The sequence below is a fragment of the Idiotropiscis lumnitzeri genome, chromosome 9 (genome assembly GCF_059441095.1).
Source record: "Idiotropiscis lumnitzeri isolate Australia: NSW breed Sydney's pygmy pipehorse chromosome 9, RoL_Ilum_1.0, whole genome shotgun sequence".
NCBI lineage: Eukaryota > Metazoa > Chordata > Actinopteri > Syngnathiformes > Syngnathidae > Idiotropiscis > Idiotropiscis lumnitzeri.
Window position 1 is genome coordinate 9,797,715 of NC_142399.1, and position 18,109 is coordinate 9,815,823.

At 41.0% G+C, this 18,109-nt stretch overlaps 1 protein-coding gene across 5 annotated transcripts; it reads right to left on the minus strand.

Moving 5' to 3' along the window:
* Positions 1-5,156: 5,156 nt before the first annotated feature.
* rgs17 (regulator of G protein signaling 17) lies at positions 5,157-17,595 on the minus strand. Of its 5 annotated transcripts, XR_015845114.1 has the most exons (7): positions 17,340-17,595; positions 13,331-13,662; positions 10,349-10,479; positions 6,996-7,070; positions 6,680-6,932; positions 5,828-6,088; positions 5,157-5,697 (listed from the first exon to the last, which is right to left on the minus strand). XR_015845114.1 is itself a non-coding variant. In XM_088305249.1 (6 exons), the coding sequence occupies exons 2-6, from the start codon at positions 13,331-13,333 to the stop codon at positions 5,900-5,902; spliced, it is 630 nt and encodes a 209-aa protein (XP_088161375.1). In that variant the 5' UTR covers positions 13,334-13,662; positions 17,340-17,595; the 3' UTR covers positions 5,157-5,899. The 5 variants fall into 5 exon arrangements, 4 of the variants coding, with proteins under 4 accessions (XP_088161375.1, XP_088161373.1, XP_088161374.1 ...); XM_088305249.1 differs by having other exon boundaries at positions 5,157-6,088; positions 6,680-6,911; XM_088305247.1 differs by having other exon boundaries at positions 5,157-6,088.
* Positions 17,596-18,109: the final 514 nt, after the last annotated feature.

The following is an 18,109-nucleotide window of genomic DNA, read 5'->3' on the forward strand; positions in this document are numbered from 1 at the left end:
CATGTGTGGATATTGCATGGTATAGTTTTATGAAGACAAACTGAGAATCGATAAACATTTCTGGAATGAAAGGAACACTTGACCAGGTTAATAGTCCGACTGTATGACAATGACACATTTTTGCCACATTGTTTATTATTTTTTTTTAATGTGTTGGTATTAATTGATAAAAAAAAAAAAAAAGGTAAAAAGTACTGTTGTTGTGTTTTATCCGATTTGAACCGTCATGCAAGGACTTGCCGTAAGCAACACCATAAATTATCAAAAGTCAGTCACAATGTACACATTTGCCAACGCTTTCTTGAGGTACGCAATTACACAGCGAGATGAGAGCGTGGGTCCGCGACAACATTCGGACGCGCTGGATGCTACACTTGGTGGGCTTCCCGCATCTCACGGCACTTTGGACAGCAAGTGCTCAACATCGGTCAGATTCCTTATGATCAAAACGCAAAGACGGCGAGGGCCCGCGGTTGTTCTACACTACCAAATGTTAACTGGCTGCTCTTTCACTTCCTGAAATCCCCAAAACAAGGACAAGATTAAAGAAAGACATTAAAGCCACTGTTGGGTTGACTTTGTTGACATTGTGGTTGGGGGGAAAAAAGTCGGCGTTTTCAGTAAGAGGTTGTTTTGCGTCCCACATGTTGTTGCCTGCAGTTTGACTTTGTTATAACAAAGTATTTATTGGGAAAAAGTCGGTGTTTGTCTGACTTTGTTGGCGTCGTCTTTGTGAAAGAATTCCTTTTCTGACTGACATTGTTAAAGAAGTCAAAAAGAAGTCTTGGTGTGTGGTTAGAAGTCAATGTTGTTAACAGACATTGTTAAAGAAGTCTGAGGTTGTTGCTATTGGTTGGACGTTATTGAATAAGTCCATTTGTAAAGAAATTGCCGTTTGTCTGACTGGTCAAGTCGTCACACGTCAAAAGTTGTTTTGTGCGTCCAACATTAAACGTTAAAGAAGTCATTGAAAAAAAGTAGTCGTCCTCAGGAAGTAGTCAGTGTTTAACCAACTTTGTTATAGTCGTCGTTGAAAAGATGTTATTTGGTGTATGACGTCTTAAAAAAAGTAGCTGGCAAGTCGTCTGTGTCATTAGTAAGAAGTCACATTGTTACTTAATTTTCTGACCAAGATCGTTCAAGAAACCGTTGTCGGTTTGGGGTTGCTGTTGGCCCGACATTGTTGTCGGTCTGACTTCAAGAAGTTTTAGGTGAGCACAGGTTAAAATATTATCCAAAAGTTGGTTTGTCGTTCTGATGTCCTTGTCGGTCGTACGCTGTTCAAGGATTTAGTAATTCAACTTTTTAACCAGTAGATAAACTCATGCTAACGGACCAACCGCTGACCTTCGCAAAGAGGCTCAATGTTGTCACGTGACACTCAAGAATCAAGTATGCTTCAGTGAGAAAAATACGAACCCCTCAAAAGAGTTTTCTTTTTTAAATTGTCTGCATACTGCAGTACTTGAATACATACTCATACAGTATCGTTTGTAGCAAATAACTGAATTATTTCATTTATTTAGCAAAAAGCATGCTCAATAGAAAAAAGAACATTTTCCCATCAGCTAAATGTTTTAATACCCCATTTCCGCCTGCGCTTTTTCCATCATCTCCTGACCTTGAGGCTTAGGCATCGAAATCAATAAAGAGAAAAGTGATCGCCTAAAATCCGTTTGTCGCACACCAGCCACGCGAGGACGTCAAAACTGCAAAGACGGCGAAATGTCGCCGCCCTGCCCGCGAATGGTGGTATTGCGTGTCACTGAGAGAGGAAGCCAGAGCACGAGAAATAAAAGCGACGGATTTTGAGGGTTTCTTGGGAAAGCAAAAACGAGGCATCGTATACCGATGTCGAGGAATCGAATGTTGCTATAATCGATAAAACCTTCTGGTGGAAAGATCTCTGAAAAAGCCCAAAAATCGAACCTCATGGCAAATGTTTTTAAAAAGTGGCTGAAACTAGCTGTGTGAATGATTTCCATCAGTGACGCATTTTAACGACTTGTTGGAGTAAAAATGGAAAAAAAAATAAAAAGAAGCCCACTTTGGATGGATGCGCTCCCTCAGCAACGCTACTGTATTCAACACAGTGATTGTTGGCGAGGATGTGGCTACAAAAGCGAGATGTTTGATGGTAGGAAATCGAAGATGACATGTTAGGTAAAGTTAGTTTAGGTAAAAAACAAACCCATTTTTTCACAAGCACAAAATCAAAACGTTCACAGGGAGTTGATTTTTACAAGCTTGTTGTTAGCAAGTTTCAGCCCTTCAAACCTTCCATGGATGTAAAGATGACTAAAAGACGGGCTGGGGACGGTCACTAAAAATGTTTTGATTTGTTTTTACAAATAAAACCCCTCCATTGGTAAATCGTACACAAGGCTAGCTACTTTTCTTCGCAAGACGCCAGCACACAGCCACATAATGTCAGACAACATTTATTTGTATCATCACGAAGGCATATACTCTTTTCTCTGTATATTCCTATATATATATATATATATATATATATATATATATATATATAAATATATATATACATATGGGTGTATATATGTATATGTTTGTGTGTGTGTCAATATATAGAAACAAAAATTATAAGCGTACATTTTTGCCGAGTGAGATTGAAGGACTTCAGCAAAGGGCAATGTAAACCATGGTCCATCTTTTATCGGGTGCATGTGGAACCTCGCCCTTTCCCAGCAACACATTTGCATAGGCAAAAATGGGATTAGCCCTTAGACAGTTGTTTCCTGAATTATTTATATAGATGCAAAAATTCTAGTTCAAAATCAAAACAAAATCAGACAAACAATAAAGTAATGTCTATGCTAAGCTCTCTTGAACATAACGCCGTCCCACAAGCCGCCGGCCGCTCTTATACATTTTTTGTCTGTGCACATTTTGTAGTTTACAGTGTTAGGCTTCAAGTAGATCTACAAAAACGAAAACAAAAACAAAATATAACCCTGACAACTAGATGTGAAATAAGTTACCACATGAGAGGTAGTGAAAAGCCTACGGAGACGCTTGTTGTTTTCATCAAAGGAGAAATGATCATATTCATAATAACCATAATCATAACGATAATAATAATAAATGTGTCAGTAAGGCCAAAGCTTCGGAAGCCTTATCCTTCCCATCAGGACACTTCAGCTCTTAAAAAAATAAAATAAAATAAAGTGGAAAAGGCTGAGCGCCGCCGCATTGCTTCACATGATCATTGCTTGTAAATTCCACAGTTATTCAACACAAAACAAGCGCCTTGGCCGTGTAAAACAATAAATGGAACGGGGGCGGGCTAACTTGGGCGGGAAAACGCCAGGACACGTCGTGCTCCCGGTGAAACTCGCCCAAGTCTCGAACCTTCCAGCTCGTCTCCCAAATGCTTTGAATACGGCACCACCAAGCACAAACTCACTGTTTATTTATAAATGTAAACTTGATTTTAACTGCACCATGACGTTTACTTTTATTATTTTTTTTATCAGCTTAGTGGTGAAACATTCTCATTTTAAATTGCATTTCAAAAAATCTTTTTTCCTAAAAATGTGGGAAAAGAAAAATTGTGATTCAACTGGGCGCATGCATCCACAGCGAAGCAAAATCTGTCACTAATGTCGCCGCCTGCATGTACTGCCAAAGGTTAAATATGTTCTAGTTCTAGAGGAACTCATAAGCCATAAAAAGGCTTTTTTTTTTCCATTTGACTCACGATTTAAAAACATTAGCTTTTGTCGTCAAGTTTCTTTTGTTCAATCTCAAAAACATTGTTTCTGTTGATTCCGCTGATTGATAACGTATGATGACTACGTTTGAATGTTCAGCGGAACCTCCAAAGCGTAACTCAATCTGTCCAAATCAATTTTCCAAATAATGTAATTTCTTCCATGATCACAAAGCTTCAGGCTGTGATTTAAGGAACAATTTAAAATTCTGTCATACAGAAGATGTTAACCACTGCAAAAGGGTGGTTGAACCTTTGGAGGTTCCACTGCAACGGATTACGTAACAAACGTATTTTGAGTCGGGATGGACATAATTTGTGCATTGAACCTTATGGTGGTGCGGAGTTGGAAAATTGTCTCTGGCAGAGGCGCTTTCTCTTCACTCACAACTAGTTTGCAGTGTAAAGAAAGTGAACAATAAAAACGAGACAGCAGCTACAACAACTCGGAACTCTGCTCAATTCGACAGTTAAGGAAGCAGGAGTTCAGAACATTCACAGAGCGATTCTCCTGTCCCATGACTAAGATGTAAAAAAAAAAAAAAAGCAAATACATGATCACCGTAGTGGATCAAGGAAATTTAGTGGTCATCTCTAGTTGTAAATCCTTTCGGCAGTTTAAAATCTAGCATAGCAAGATAGAGACACAATTGCTAACTAGGCTAACTACAATACAGTACATCCAATTGCACTTTTTTTTTTTTTTTTGCTAGCCTGCTCTCGACCAAAACTTGGCACATCAACGTCAGGTAGTTAGATATCTCTCATGTATCAACGACTGGTGGCACAGTTTTTGCTAACACTTTAGGACTTGATAGATATATCATCATCATCATCTATCAATATCATCAAAGTTAATTTGACAACAAACAAAAAAATGATAGCATAATACTTCAGTCATGCACTTTCTACTGCATATCAACAGGCTGGGCGGGCCGCAAAAAATGAGTTACCGGGACATTTGGCAAGACCCCGCCCCTCCATTTTGTCCTCTAAATTCTTTAAAGCGACACATTATCATGCGTTCAAAGTCATATATTTTTTTTAATCTTTTTAATGTTATTATTATTATTTTTTTTTTTAGAAAAGTAGACCAAAGAGAGTGTGTGGAGCGCAAAGGCATGCTAACCTAGCAAGCGGCTCTCGCGCCCACGGGGGAGTGTTAGCATTGTCGCTAACCAAAAGTTTGCTGGCTAGAACCTAGTTGTCTCCTCCTTAGCGCTGTTGACATCATGTTTGGCACCCGCTTCACCTCACAGAAAAAAGGCTGGGAGCTTGTTATCCCAACCGCGTCAGTGCCTGAATGTAGAAGACGACTACTGCTGTGTTATTATTATTATTTATTTTTTACCTGTGCTTGTCAGGCTATGAGGGCACAAATGAGAAGCCGGAGGAGGGAATAAAGAAGGGTCGGGATTAACTGCGGTTGCTTTCTAAGGGGGGAACCTACTGCAGCGTCACTTGTGCTGCCTTTATTTATTTATTTTTTTGTCTTTTCAAAACACACGTGAAGGCATTGTTGAGTTACATTTAGCTGCCCAACCACAAGTCTAGCCCTTACTTCTCCCACGTTAAGAAGGAAAGTGCTCAAATGGGTGGATGGAAACACGGACGGTTGCTGCTTCTTCAACGTGGATGCCTCCCCTCGAATAAAACAGTTTGTTTTCCCTTCCCGGAAAGCCTATTCCAAAACAAAAATCTTAAAAAAAAACAAAAACAAAAAACGGTTGCAGTCGTCAGTGTGAGACAGCATTCTTCTCATTAGCTCAGAATGATATGGGGAAAAATGGGTTTGAAATTAAGTGTCATTATTACAGTACAGGAATAGTTGGCATGTCTATTCTCGCTCTCACGTTCTTGCGCTTACTTCCTGGTCCTGAGGAGTCCACAGTCTTATGTGACCATCGAGACATCTGCACTTGCGAAAACAATCAGCGGCCGGCGAAGGCGGCCTCGTCAAATTTGACCTAAAAGCAACCAGCAAACTCACGTCACTGGCTAGAAATTGCTTGAAAAATATAAATAAGAACAATAACCAGCTATCTCGGATGTCATTCTGTCTATTTGCAATCAAGAAAGAGTTTGTTTTATCCAAACCGGACTTCTGGCACCATAGTTGACGGAGTCGTCTCAATGGAGGGCGTCGAGGGTAAGGTGGGCAGCGGGTCTTTAGCTGTCGAGGCAAGTGCGCCTCCTGTTGGCGAGGAGGTCTCTGTAAACGGTGGAGTTGAGAAAGCGGGGGAAGGAGTCTCGATGCATCAGCGTGTAGATTTGGAGCTGCGCCTCCTCGTACATCAGGCTGCTGGGCTCGGCTAGGCTCTGGTTGATGCCCTCACGTACCCGCGAGTCCAGACTCACCTGCCGCAGATGAGAGAAAGAAAATGGCTGACAGGGTGGTTGGGATTCATCTTAAGTAGTAACTCCAATGGCATGCAGGCTCCCTCCAATGGTAGGGGAAAAAATCACTGGCTGAGCGCTCCTATCACATTTTTTGGATTACAATTTGGACTTTCTTTTATAGTTTGGCTGGTCCAGTGATTTATACGCTGATGCCACCTACGTATATTAAAATTAAAGCTCAAACTTGCACCCCCGTTCCCTAATTGTGTTGATGGGAGCAAACGAGTTCCGTCGTTCTAATAAATTTAGTGTATAAAAAAGACGTCAGTAGAGATGTGCACATAAATTTTGGTGATCGCATTTTTCGGATGTCGACCTTTGTATAGACCTATTTTGGAGGCTCGCAAGCTGGCCGATTTTGCCAGCCACTGCTAATGTAATCCCCCCCCCATCTAGCTAGCTATCTGGCTAAATAATGGCAATACGTGACGACACGATACTTCACTTTTATATGAAAATGGACAAATGAGCAATGTCATGTTACAGCACGCTGCACAAAAATGGCCAAGAAGGCCAGCCTTTGACAAAAAAAAAAAAAAAAGTCCAAACCTCTTTCGGCGACAGTATGGACACATAATCTTCGTATATGATCCTGGCCTTCTCGTCCACCACAGTGGGATCCGTCTCCTTTTTCAGCTCGTCGCAGGCCAACCAGAAGAGGAGGTTGTCCTCGCTGTACTCCGACCTCAGGAACTCCCGGAAGATCTCCCGGCCCTCCAGCGAGCGCAGCATCATCTCGAAGCTCCGAGACCACGACAGCACCTCGTCAAGGCTGGGGTGTCTGCGGCGGCGATGGGACACGCTAGAGATCAAGGCAACGCTGTCGTCACAAGGCAAAGCCAAGGTCGATGGGGTTAGGACTTACTGTTCTTCTGTAGCTTCAATACTGTCCATCTTGGTGCAGGTCTGGCGTTCACTTCTCTCCATCCTGTCTTCACTCCTGCATGGGAGGCAAGAGGAAGACGTTTACTTAAAGTAAAATCCACAAAAACCCCGCTCCTCTCTTATGCACATTTACAACGAAACAAAAGTTGTCAAAATGTCTCATTTTATGAAGTTTCAAGAAGTGGTGTTTTTCGCAATAAAGTTGTCATTTTTAAGTTTAAGGTTGTATTTTAAAACTGTCAGATTATTTTGAGGAAAAAAATGGTTATTTTCACATCAATATAAAAAGAATCTCATGAGAGTAATATATTATTTCGGAAAAAAAAATAGCGGTATTTTTTAAAAAAAAAAGTAAGAATCTTTCAAGTTCAAAGCTGCATTTTGAAATAAAATGCTGCAATACAAAGATACATTGTACTGAAATTATAGTCTGCAAAAATTCAATTATTTCTTAAGTTAAAAAAATGCATTCATAGAAACATGAAAAAAAATAATACGGAAGTCATTTCCAGAGCATACAGCTGCAATCTTGCAATAATAAATCAAGATTACACATTTCTTTGAAGAAAAAAAGTCACAATGTTTGGGCAATAAAAATGTTCCCTTTTTTAAGTCTTATGGAAATAAAGTTGCAAACTTAAAAGAATAATAATAATATAATAATAATAAAAACGGAACATTACAAGAATTATTTAATTTTCCGAGAACCAAGAGACTCGTCATGTTAAAAACATACTATTTTAACATAAACATGAGACTTGTTTTCAATTTCTTTTCCCATTAGGTCACATTTTATTTTATTTTTTTTCTAGATTTTCCTGATTTTAGCAAATGTGTCATCTCCATTTCCCATCTTTCTTTAGTAGCATGCTAAGGACAAGCACGTAAATGGGTTCCTGCACATTGAGTATAGTTCTGGAAATGTGCAAAGACAAGTCAGTCCGTTAGCTTGTGATCAAGGCAACAACAACGCTTGCATTATTCGTTGCTTGCCATTAATGCTAGCGCACAATGCTAGCATTCAGACTTAAATTTCATGGTAGTTTAACAAATAAAAAAGTCAAAAGAAAAAGAGCTATCCTAATATCTTATCTGTGCATTTATAGAGCATGGCACGGCACATTTGTCAAATTATTTTTAAAAAATGTAAAAAAATGTCCTCATCTGAGTCTGATCATTTCTTTGTTGTTTTTGTTGTTGTTTTTGTTGTTGTTTTTGTCCACGTGACAAACCTTCGCGTGACACAAATGGAGAGAGGCAGGCTGTGTTTCAACTCTTGACAGAAAGGATAAATGGTGGGGTTCAAAGTCTTTTTTTTGTTCACAATCAAAGATCAAATACAAATACTGCCATAAAATGTGCCCACAATATAAAAATCTGAAATGTTGGCGACATGTAATTCATGGTTTGTATAAGGCAGCTATTAATCAAGCTGTGAAAGATGCGTGTGAGCCTCAAGTGAGCAAGACAATCGACAGTAAACATTGCCACACATCCAGTGAACAATGGCCTCCTGTCAACGCGCTAAACACACATGCTAGCTTCCCTCGGTCCACCGTGGCTTTGTCACACTCGCTCTGGTCCATAATGCAACAGACACTGCGCCGTCTATTTTTGTCCCACCATGGAGGATCGCTGCTTCCTCTCTCCGGCTCTTGTCAAAGTCCCCATTGTGCTGCCTCTAATAGGGTAAGCGGGCCACAGCCCCCGGGCGCCCTCACAATACGGCTAAATATACAGGCTGTTCTTCACAGCTGTTTTGCATGTGATGAGAGGATGGAAATAGAAGGGTATTGTATGATCGCGGGTGAGGACCGGGTTAGAGGGGATGAGCGAGGAGGGGCGAAGAGAGATGGGGGAGTTTGATATAACAGCAAAAAAAAAAACAGATCCGCATGGAAGTCATTGAAACGCTGGCTTGTGGGGAGACTCCTTCCAGGCCTGACAATCTGCCAGCCTGCCACCTCTTCAGATGGAGTGCTGTGACAGAGGCGACGCATTCACCATTCACTGGCTTACAACGAACATTCATTCACGGCCTTCTTGGCCAAACGTGCGGCCGAGTGAGGCAAGTGCAGGAGCCACATGCCGCTTATTGGCAGTGCTTGCTGCCGAGCTAAGGCGCAACCCGATGAGGCGGGTGTTCGTGCATCTTGGGCTGGATATCAAATGATTTTCGCCCCATGTGGACCAGTTCAGATACACGGTGCATCTGAAATTGTTGTACAATGTGGAGATTAATCGATAGTGTTCGCATCGATAAATCAGTTTTTCCCCCTTTAGCAGCCGCCATAGCCTGCTGATGCTCGCTAAAGACATGGTGGTGAAGACAAGGGAGCTAGTTTATTAAAAAGGAGGGCCCCGACTGGATAAAAAGAGGGGCGATTTAATCGGCTTGTATTAGCGCTTTTAAAATCGTCTGATGTTTGGCGATTGTTTTGTTGTTGTTTTTTTTACACATTACAATATAAGGCAAAAATTCAAGACAACATTCTAATGAACCCTTCATAGGGAATAAATAAATAAATAAAATGGTCTGCCTTTAACTAATGTCTTTTGTCTACGTAAATAATTATTTTATATTTTACATATATTTTTACTTAATTCGACGATTAATTCATTATTGGAATTGTAATCTGTCAAATACCGAAATTGGTTTAAAAAAAAAAAATCCTTTCAGTTGTTTCAACTAAGGTTTTCGGGAATTGGGTCTGCAGCAAAGTAAAGCATGCAAGAAAATTGAATGTAAATTATTATTACTGTATGTTATGAACTGCTATACTGAGGAGTGCTATTTTTATTATTAAAAAAAACCACATTTGTGTTGGTGAGGCTGAACACATTAAAATCATTGTCATTCATTTCAAAGGGGAAAGTTGATTTGTGATACGGTTGCTTTTTGGGTATTAGACTTTGAAGTTAAAGCTCCAATGTATACTAAAATGCGACTTATAAAACTATTTCTAGTCGTCACTCTTTCAAAACCACCCCGCAGAAATTTGAAATTAGACTTTCAGGTTGATTGATGAGTCATAGAAATGTCACCACTGACCTATCCTTTCACTCCGTTCATTTAAATACTCATCCCAGCATTAGCGATGTTTCTTTAGTACAAGTCTTGTTATTGTCCCCACCATCTATCCAATGATGTCTCCCTAACAGCTGCCAGATTAAATGAAAGCCCCCATCCACGTGCTTAAAATAGTTGCTCGCGTGTCCAGCTAGCATTGGGTTCTTTTAAACCCAGATGTACTTTAAAAACACTTTTCTTGAGGAAACAAGACAGCAATCCCACGTCTTTATCCAGCGTGGTTGTTGAAGCTGAAGACCTACCAGAGACACTTGCAGCAGCCGCACCAGCAGAGGCAGCAGGTGTTGGGTCGGGGCTGTCCGGGGACCTGTGGTGGGGCCTCGATGTGCGCCGCCTGCCTTTTTCTCATCTCCACTCCACTCACACTCCGGGGCTTTGGCCCACACAAAGAAACACACAAAACAGAGAAAAGCTCACAATGAGCACGGATGACCGTACACAGCAAAAACTTGAATAATCTAATGAGAAATTGCATGATTGGTACATGATCTCTCACCTGTATCACAGAATATTACTGAATGAAAAGTGGACACACTTTTACCTTCAAAATTGCAGCCTTTGCGACATATTATCATGTCCATTTGAATTTGATTAATTGCACAGCTCCGGTAAATACAACTTAAAACATTACCACTGCGGTTAATAAAGGGTTCATGATGAAAACAATTGAAGCCACTAACAGATTTGTGCACTTGGCATTATTTCCACGGTGAAAAAAAAAAACCCTGGAGGTCAAGCAATCTAATGTTCAAGGATGATTTGGGTGCACGCCGTTTTCCACCTTGTAGACGTTGTGGAGCCCTGCCACGGTCGCTTGGGGGTTTCCCCTGACATTTCACATGCTTGGAAGGTGGATGTGAGCGAGGCCTTGGGTAAGAAGTGTGGGGGCGAGAGGGGGAGGGGTGCAGATGGAAGTGGAGGGGGAAGGCGTCGAGAGAGCCACTTGAACATCACACTGCAGCCTTTCTTTACGGACCGGATTGCAGCGAGCACTGCGGGCTAATCTAAATAAAATGCCTCTCTCTAAGAAGTCATTTAAAGTGCCTCAGACAATAACGCACAGTGCGGCCTTGTAATTTGATTTCTTAAGCGCCCGGTGAGCGAGGCGGCCAGCTGGCGGGCTCGCAGCAAGTTAAACGGACCTGGGAAAGCCTCCTCCCGCTGATGAGCAAAAGACGCTCTCACAGTTCCGGGCTGTTACATCACAACGCCTGACATGAATCTCATAGAGGAGGTGAATTCTAGTTGAATTTCATCAAAGCTGCACTTAATTAAAAAAAAAATTTGAGAGAGAGTGCCTACCTGCTAATATTAAACCCTTCATGAACACCGCAGACGTAAAAAAGAGTAGCAGAGAGTGTCGCAAATTTCTTCTTCGCGGATCATCTCGTCTCGTCCGTCCCACTCCACCTGCTCTGCATATGGACGCACGGCGGATGGGAAACTAAGGCGACGGGCTGTCTGATATGCAAATGCAGTCGCCTGACCATTGGAAAGTGCATCAGTTATTCAGCAACCAGGCAACGTGCCCGAGTACGAAAAAATAAAACGGTCCCGCTGGATGCAAATGGCATCTTTGTTGTGAAGGTGGAAAGGCGAGGCTGCATTGACAGCACTCACAAATACTGTACTGAAAATACAAATGCGGCAGCAGGAACATGAAAGCGACACTTGTGGAAGGTTTCTGGTGCTTCAGGAAGGTGCCACATGCAAATCACTGGAGGACTCAACCATTTTAGGAAAATATGATTTTTCTGGATGATATTGCGATTTCCATGCAATTGACAATTTTCGACAAAACAAACGTCAGAGCAATATATACGATAGTAGCATTTACAAAGATGAGAGGAAGTGACATCAAACCATCCAAACCTTAAAAGCTATTACCCTAATAATGCACGGACACTCAAGAGGCTGTGTGAGGGAGTCAGTCCTATTTCAAGGTTTTTAAAATGGTTCAATAAAACCAGACCGACTGCTTGCCATCAATAATTTTTACGAATGTACATAAAAATACATATTTTTCACCATTTAAAAAAAATACATATTGTACAAGTTTAGCCTTTGGTGATGACGGTACTTGTTAGAAGTGTCACTTATTTGCCACCACGGAAGAGCGGACTAGTTACTGAGAAGTAAGCTTAGCACATAGCGTTCATGAGCAGCCGGGAAAGGCCACTGGTGGAGGATGGATGACTGTGTGAACACAATGTTTTTATCTTTATTTTTTTTTAAAAAACAGGTCAGAAAAGAGATTGTTCAGTGTGTCCTGTTCACGAGTAGCATGGCGCTTGGAATTTGTGAACATTGGGGGGTAGAGCGCTTAAAAAAAAAAAAAATGCAGCCTTGACGATCATAAAAAAAAGTTGTTTGAGACTATGTTTTCAATACCAAAATGATAAATCGTTCAACCGTACAAGCCAGCGTAATATACATAAAATAGGGATAAACAATGAATCAAATTCAAATTGACATCGCAATGTATTAAAATGCTGTTTTCTAACCGCAAAATCTTCAATTTAAAAAAAAATAAATAAAATCATTAATTTCGTTTGGGCGGTAGGCTTTATTAATTTTATTTTTTTTTCATATAGTGTCTGAAGGAATTCAGTGCTTAAGAATGCAGTTCACAAGTTTACACTGTTTCATGAAACATGAAAAGTTGACATGATCAAGCCAATATATAAAAATAATTATTATTAGCCGACTGCACTAGCAAATTATTGAGGGCAATAAACTTCTACACCGACTTAAGTTTAGCCTCTTAAGTGACTGCCACTGTTGGTAAAAGCCGGTCGGAAATACAGTAAATACGACAAGTAGCATACTTTTTGTATTTGAACTACAGAAAATAGGTTCATGCTTTTACTCAAGACGAAAATCCGCTCCATATAACAGTTATCGACCTTCTTGTCAACTAATAATAAATATCTGTGCTGATTTTTTTTTTGTTCATTTCTAGACTATAGACCCAATTTATCTGGATAGCAGCAATTGAAAAGGACATTTTCCATATTATGCCCCCAAAATCATCTCGAGTAGTGTAGCCACACAAATATGTGGCATGATTGGTGCCAAAAACTAAAGCTGACTCTCAAAAGGTAGGCATAACAAATTTTGACCCACAGACTTGAGACAAGCATGGTTGACATTTCATCCACATTGGTGTCTAAAAATATGGATGCCACGACACCAAAGAAATCTGGTTTCACAGCAGAGCTTACCATGAATTAGTGAGTACTTGAAAGCAGGTCAGACAGAGTGGTCATGGTGTGAGGTAATCGGTTTGCTGGACGATAGTGGGGCCGCTCTGCGGAGCGTCTGATATTGGCTAATGGACTGCCTTGGTAGCTGGAGGGAGGCTCGGGGCAAGGCGAGGTGGTCTTTTTTTACCGACGGCAGCAGCGGTTTGTGGTTTCACCATCCCTGACCTGAGATGGTCACCGAAATTTTCGCCCAGTTCACAATCGCCCCTTCGGTTTCTCTCGCCGGCTAGCCCTCAGGGCTTCCTCCGATTTCAGCGAATGGGTCGTTTGTGGACTTGAAAGTACAGCATCTGAGGGGAGGAAAAACACATGAGCAAAATCATATTTGACAACCAATACGGGCTTATCAGACAAGGCAATCAAATGCAGTATAATTGAGAGACTTGTAACTAGATTTAGGCCAATCTGTTGCACAACCAACACGGTTACTTTGTCATGGCTGCTTGTTTGTTCAAATGCAAAAACTCGTGAACAGATTTCCACAAAAAGTATGTTCACACTTGGTGGGTTTCGTTCAGTAAGGTGATATTGTAACTGCGCTAATGCTAACATCTGAGATTAATTACAAATAAACTCAGGAGTGGTACTACCAATAACAAAGGACAATCAGTTTACTTGCTCTACACTTATAAGTGGCCAGAGAACTGTCGTAACATCTAAATAAACAATTTCAATAGAACATCCAAATTTTGAACTCAATTGTACTCACTATAGAATGAGAAATTGTAAAATTAACACTATTTTAACAATGTTTGATATATAATAGATATACTGTATACAATAGTAATTTTTTTACGATCGCACCAATTTTGTAATTGTTGAATGTAATATTCGTAATTGAATTTCAATTAATTGAGCCCCAAAACTCTGGCAAACATTCAAAAACGGAAAATGTTGGGCTATAATCACCCACCACTTGTCAGCGCAATGATTTCATGTTTGGATGGCAATAGCAATTTAATGGTGACATCAAATTATCATCGCCTAAAGTTAACTGCTTTGGTCTTGGACCAGCAAAACAAATTACACAGTGTGAATGAAGCATTGTAAACACTACCCCTTGGGGCAAGTTTATCAGGGTAGTTTATTGTCACTCCACGCATTTTCACAGGCTTTTTTTTTTGTTTTGTGTTTTTTTTAAACCAAGTAGGAACTTTTGTGTCAAATCACACGTCCACCGCTAATAGGGCATAAAAACATCAAAAGGTAGTGACCGTCCAACCACTGATGTGACGTTAAATGGTCAATGGAATTCGAAGAGCTTTCTTTACTGAGCACTCAGGGCAAACATTAAAATCCAACCAACCAAATCAGGAAATAAGTCAACAGGTTTTTTTTTTTTCAACGAGATTATGAAAAATAACCCAGCCCGACTTTCGCTGCTTCAGCCAAACGCCACATCACACACACACAGTCAGTCAAGATGCCATTTTGCTTCATTTTCTCCCCGGAAAGGAAACTGACTAAGCGTGAAACGGCCTCCCAGCCTGCCTCCCCAGTGTTTTGATTTGGGAAATTGTCTTTTCCACCAGAATCTGAAACAGACTGCTCGTGAAAGTGGAAGAGGAAAACCTAAAAAAGACAGCGGCCAAGTGCTTTACATACGGATGAAGAAGTTAAGTTCAGTAAAAATTAAGGACACAGGGGGTCCTCAGTTCCCAAAAAAAGCCGAACAATTTTGAAAAATCGAATTGCAAATTTTTCCACCGATTGCGATTTACTATGCAATATTTTTTTCAAGGTCCTGAACTACAATAAACAATATCAGATTTATTGTACATAAATGTTTTGGTGCTATAGTATAGGCTTAGGTTAAAATAAATTTTATTTGTCAACTACAATTAGAGGCATTAACTTACTTAACATTTTGACGTGCAGTCTTTTAAGCATTCACCACAACTACTTCACAAAATCCAACCAAACTAGTGTGATGTAAATACGCCAGTAAATCATAAATCAGATTAAAACAAAAATGCAAACAAATCTATTTCCACGATTTTCATGGAAAACATTGAATGTTTATTTTTTTTTTTTTTTGGAAGAATTGTTTGGGTTTCATTTCGCCCCTCTATTCAAGGCCCCTTCCACGAAACACAGTTTTCAGTGTAACTGTTTTGACGCCATGAGCATGTGATTGTTATGCCACAATTCTGAGAGTGACTGTTTTGATGACATAAACATGCAATGTTATGCCACACATTGATTTGAGAGTGGATGTTTTAACCACACAAGCGCATGATTGTTGTGGCCACATACAACGAACCAATCATTATAACCAGTGCCACGAGTAACCTCGAAACGACGTATTTTATACAGTTGTAAAACGAGGAATAGCCTCTAAGTATTACAGTAAAGAAAAAAAAAATTTAAAAGCTGCTAACTGAAAAAATGCAAAGGTTTTGTGGCAGAGAAAATTTGACCCTGGTAGAGATGTTTTCCATTATTTATCATTCCTGCATTGAGTTTCCTGACTTGGCATCTTACATCCACAAACTGCTTATTTGGGGGTGGCTTTCATCATATGACACAGCATGCCAGAACGATACTGTTGTGACTATACAACCATTCCTTCTGAACTTCAAATACATCCACTGGCGCAAGATTAAACCAAAAAAATGCAAGCCCTCCTTGTATGGGGAAACCGTCCATGAAGAAGTATTTTACACTTGGGAAAAAGCGCACCCCAGCTATCCTCGAGCAGTAGGCGGGATACACCCTGAACTGGTTGCCAGCCAATCGCAGGGCACACAAAGACAAACATCCGCGCTCACAAACATACATCGGGGCAATTTAGAGTGTCCAATCAACCTGCCATGCATGTTTTTGGAATGTGGCAGGAAACCGCAGTACCCGGAGGAAACCCACACAGCCACGGGGAGAACATGCAAAGTCCACGCAGGACGGCCGGAGCCGGAATCGAACCCTGCACCTCTTAAATGTAAGGCATTTCCGCTAACCAGTCGTTAGCATTTAAAAGGAAAAAAGTCTGATGACTAAAGCACATTAATTCTACTGCCCTCACTGCACTTTTTTACAAATGTTCTATTTGCACTCTTTAATTTGAAGCGTCACAGTAATTCTGACGCGTCGACTTGGAGAACCACTGGGATTTTTGTGCCTTTAAGAGTTTATTGGTGGATATTTTTAACAGAAACATGTCCAGCAATCAGGGAAATAATTATGTTATAATGTTTTACTTGAATTTAGTTTTTCATTTTGTATCGGATTTTATATCGACAATATCACACTAAAACTTGGCTAAACAATTTCTCTGGAACATATCATCCAATTTTCAAAATTCTTGCAGCGTTGCACTCAGGTTCAAGTGACCATTCCAAAAACATTTTCAGTCAAATGTTTACTGACTCTTCTTGGTGCAATTCTTTTGGGGCATTATTGTGTATATATATATATAATCTCGACGTAAATTGTAAAAGGCAATAAGTGAAAGAGAGCAGGAAGTATGATTCGAACCTCAGCCAGGGAAGTCCGGTGACACAATGCGGAGGAGGAGGGGGGGGGTCACCCGAGCATCTTAAAATTGGACGTTCTTCGCTCTAGAAAAGAGTTTGAGGAGGATATGTTGCATGTGCCTCAAGGCCCCTTTTCTCTTGAACCTGCTCTCATCGGGAAACTACAATTACTATTAGCTCCACTGGCTAGCTGACCCTACCAACCCATCCGAGAGCAGCCGCCACCCGAACCCAAACCCCGTCAGTGCGGGCAGATACGGATCTCAAAAGAACGACAGCACCATCTTTTGTGGCTCGCGAGCTGCCCGAAAGCCGCTATCTTCGGGAGGAGGCGGCGAGAGCAGAGTGTGAGCGGGCGACCTAGCTGCCAAGCTAACCGCCGAGCTAGCTTCTCCTCCTCCGCCGCCGCCGCCGGTGTGTGCTCGTGTGTATGCGTGTGCGTGTGTGAGCGTGCCCCAGGATTCCGAGCGCGCCCGGATAAAGCGTCGTCTTACCGCTTTGTGTCGGACTGTCAGTGTCCCAGGGTGGTGTGTGCGAACGCGACGGTGTCCCGACGCCTCTCGGAGGGCATCGTTAATGGGGATTTGGCCGCGGAACGTCCACCGCCGCCGTTTTTCCGTCCATCCGCCCCACTTCAGCACCGAACGCCGCCGAGCCCCTGGATGCACTGCGCATGCGTGCTGCTCTCTGGCTCTGCAACCCATCATCATGAGGACTCGTCCCAGATGTTCCAGCCCGGCACCCTCGCAACTCAAATAGTTTGGATGGTGCGTCGAAAGGCTTTTATACAGGACATGACAAAAATGGCAAGTCAGTACGGCGGGAAAACCCCGCGTACTCGCGTTTCGGCACCCGCTAATCCACCTACATACAAAATGAATAGATATGCATGTATGTATTTTTATTTTTTTTTTTTTTGTTTTTTGGTAGCCACCCCAGGTTTTTCCGTGGAGAACACTTATTGGAAGAAAAAAGTATTTCATTATTTATTAATTTATCTGAACAAAGTTGTATTATATTCTTTATACAGGGGGCGGGCAAAAGTAGGTATACAGTTATATATAAAAAGAAAACATACGAGAAAAATATTTATTTTTATTATATAAAGAAAAACAGAAAAACACACGACTGTTGTATACATACCTACTTTTGCACCCTACACATGTTTATGCATTTATAATGGGCGTCAATTGTGTGGATTTTTGCTCACATCTGTAAGGATACGGATGTTTTACCACGTACACTTTTTTTTCAACACCTAAAC

Coding starts and splice junctions, on each gene's coding strand:
- rgs17 (XM_088305247.1), bottom strand. Junction 6,933..6,995: donor ATTGAAGCTACAGAAGAACA/GTAAGTCCTAAC, acceptor CTTGATCTCTAG/CGTGTCCCATCGCCGCCGCA. Junction 6,089..6,679: donor CCATACTGTCGCCGAAAGAG/GTTTGGACTTTT, acceptor CATCTGCGGCAG/GTGAGTCTGGACTCGCGGGT.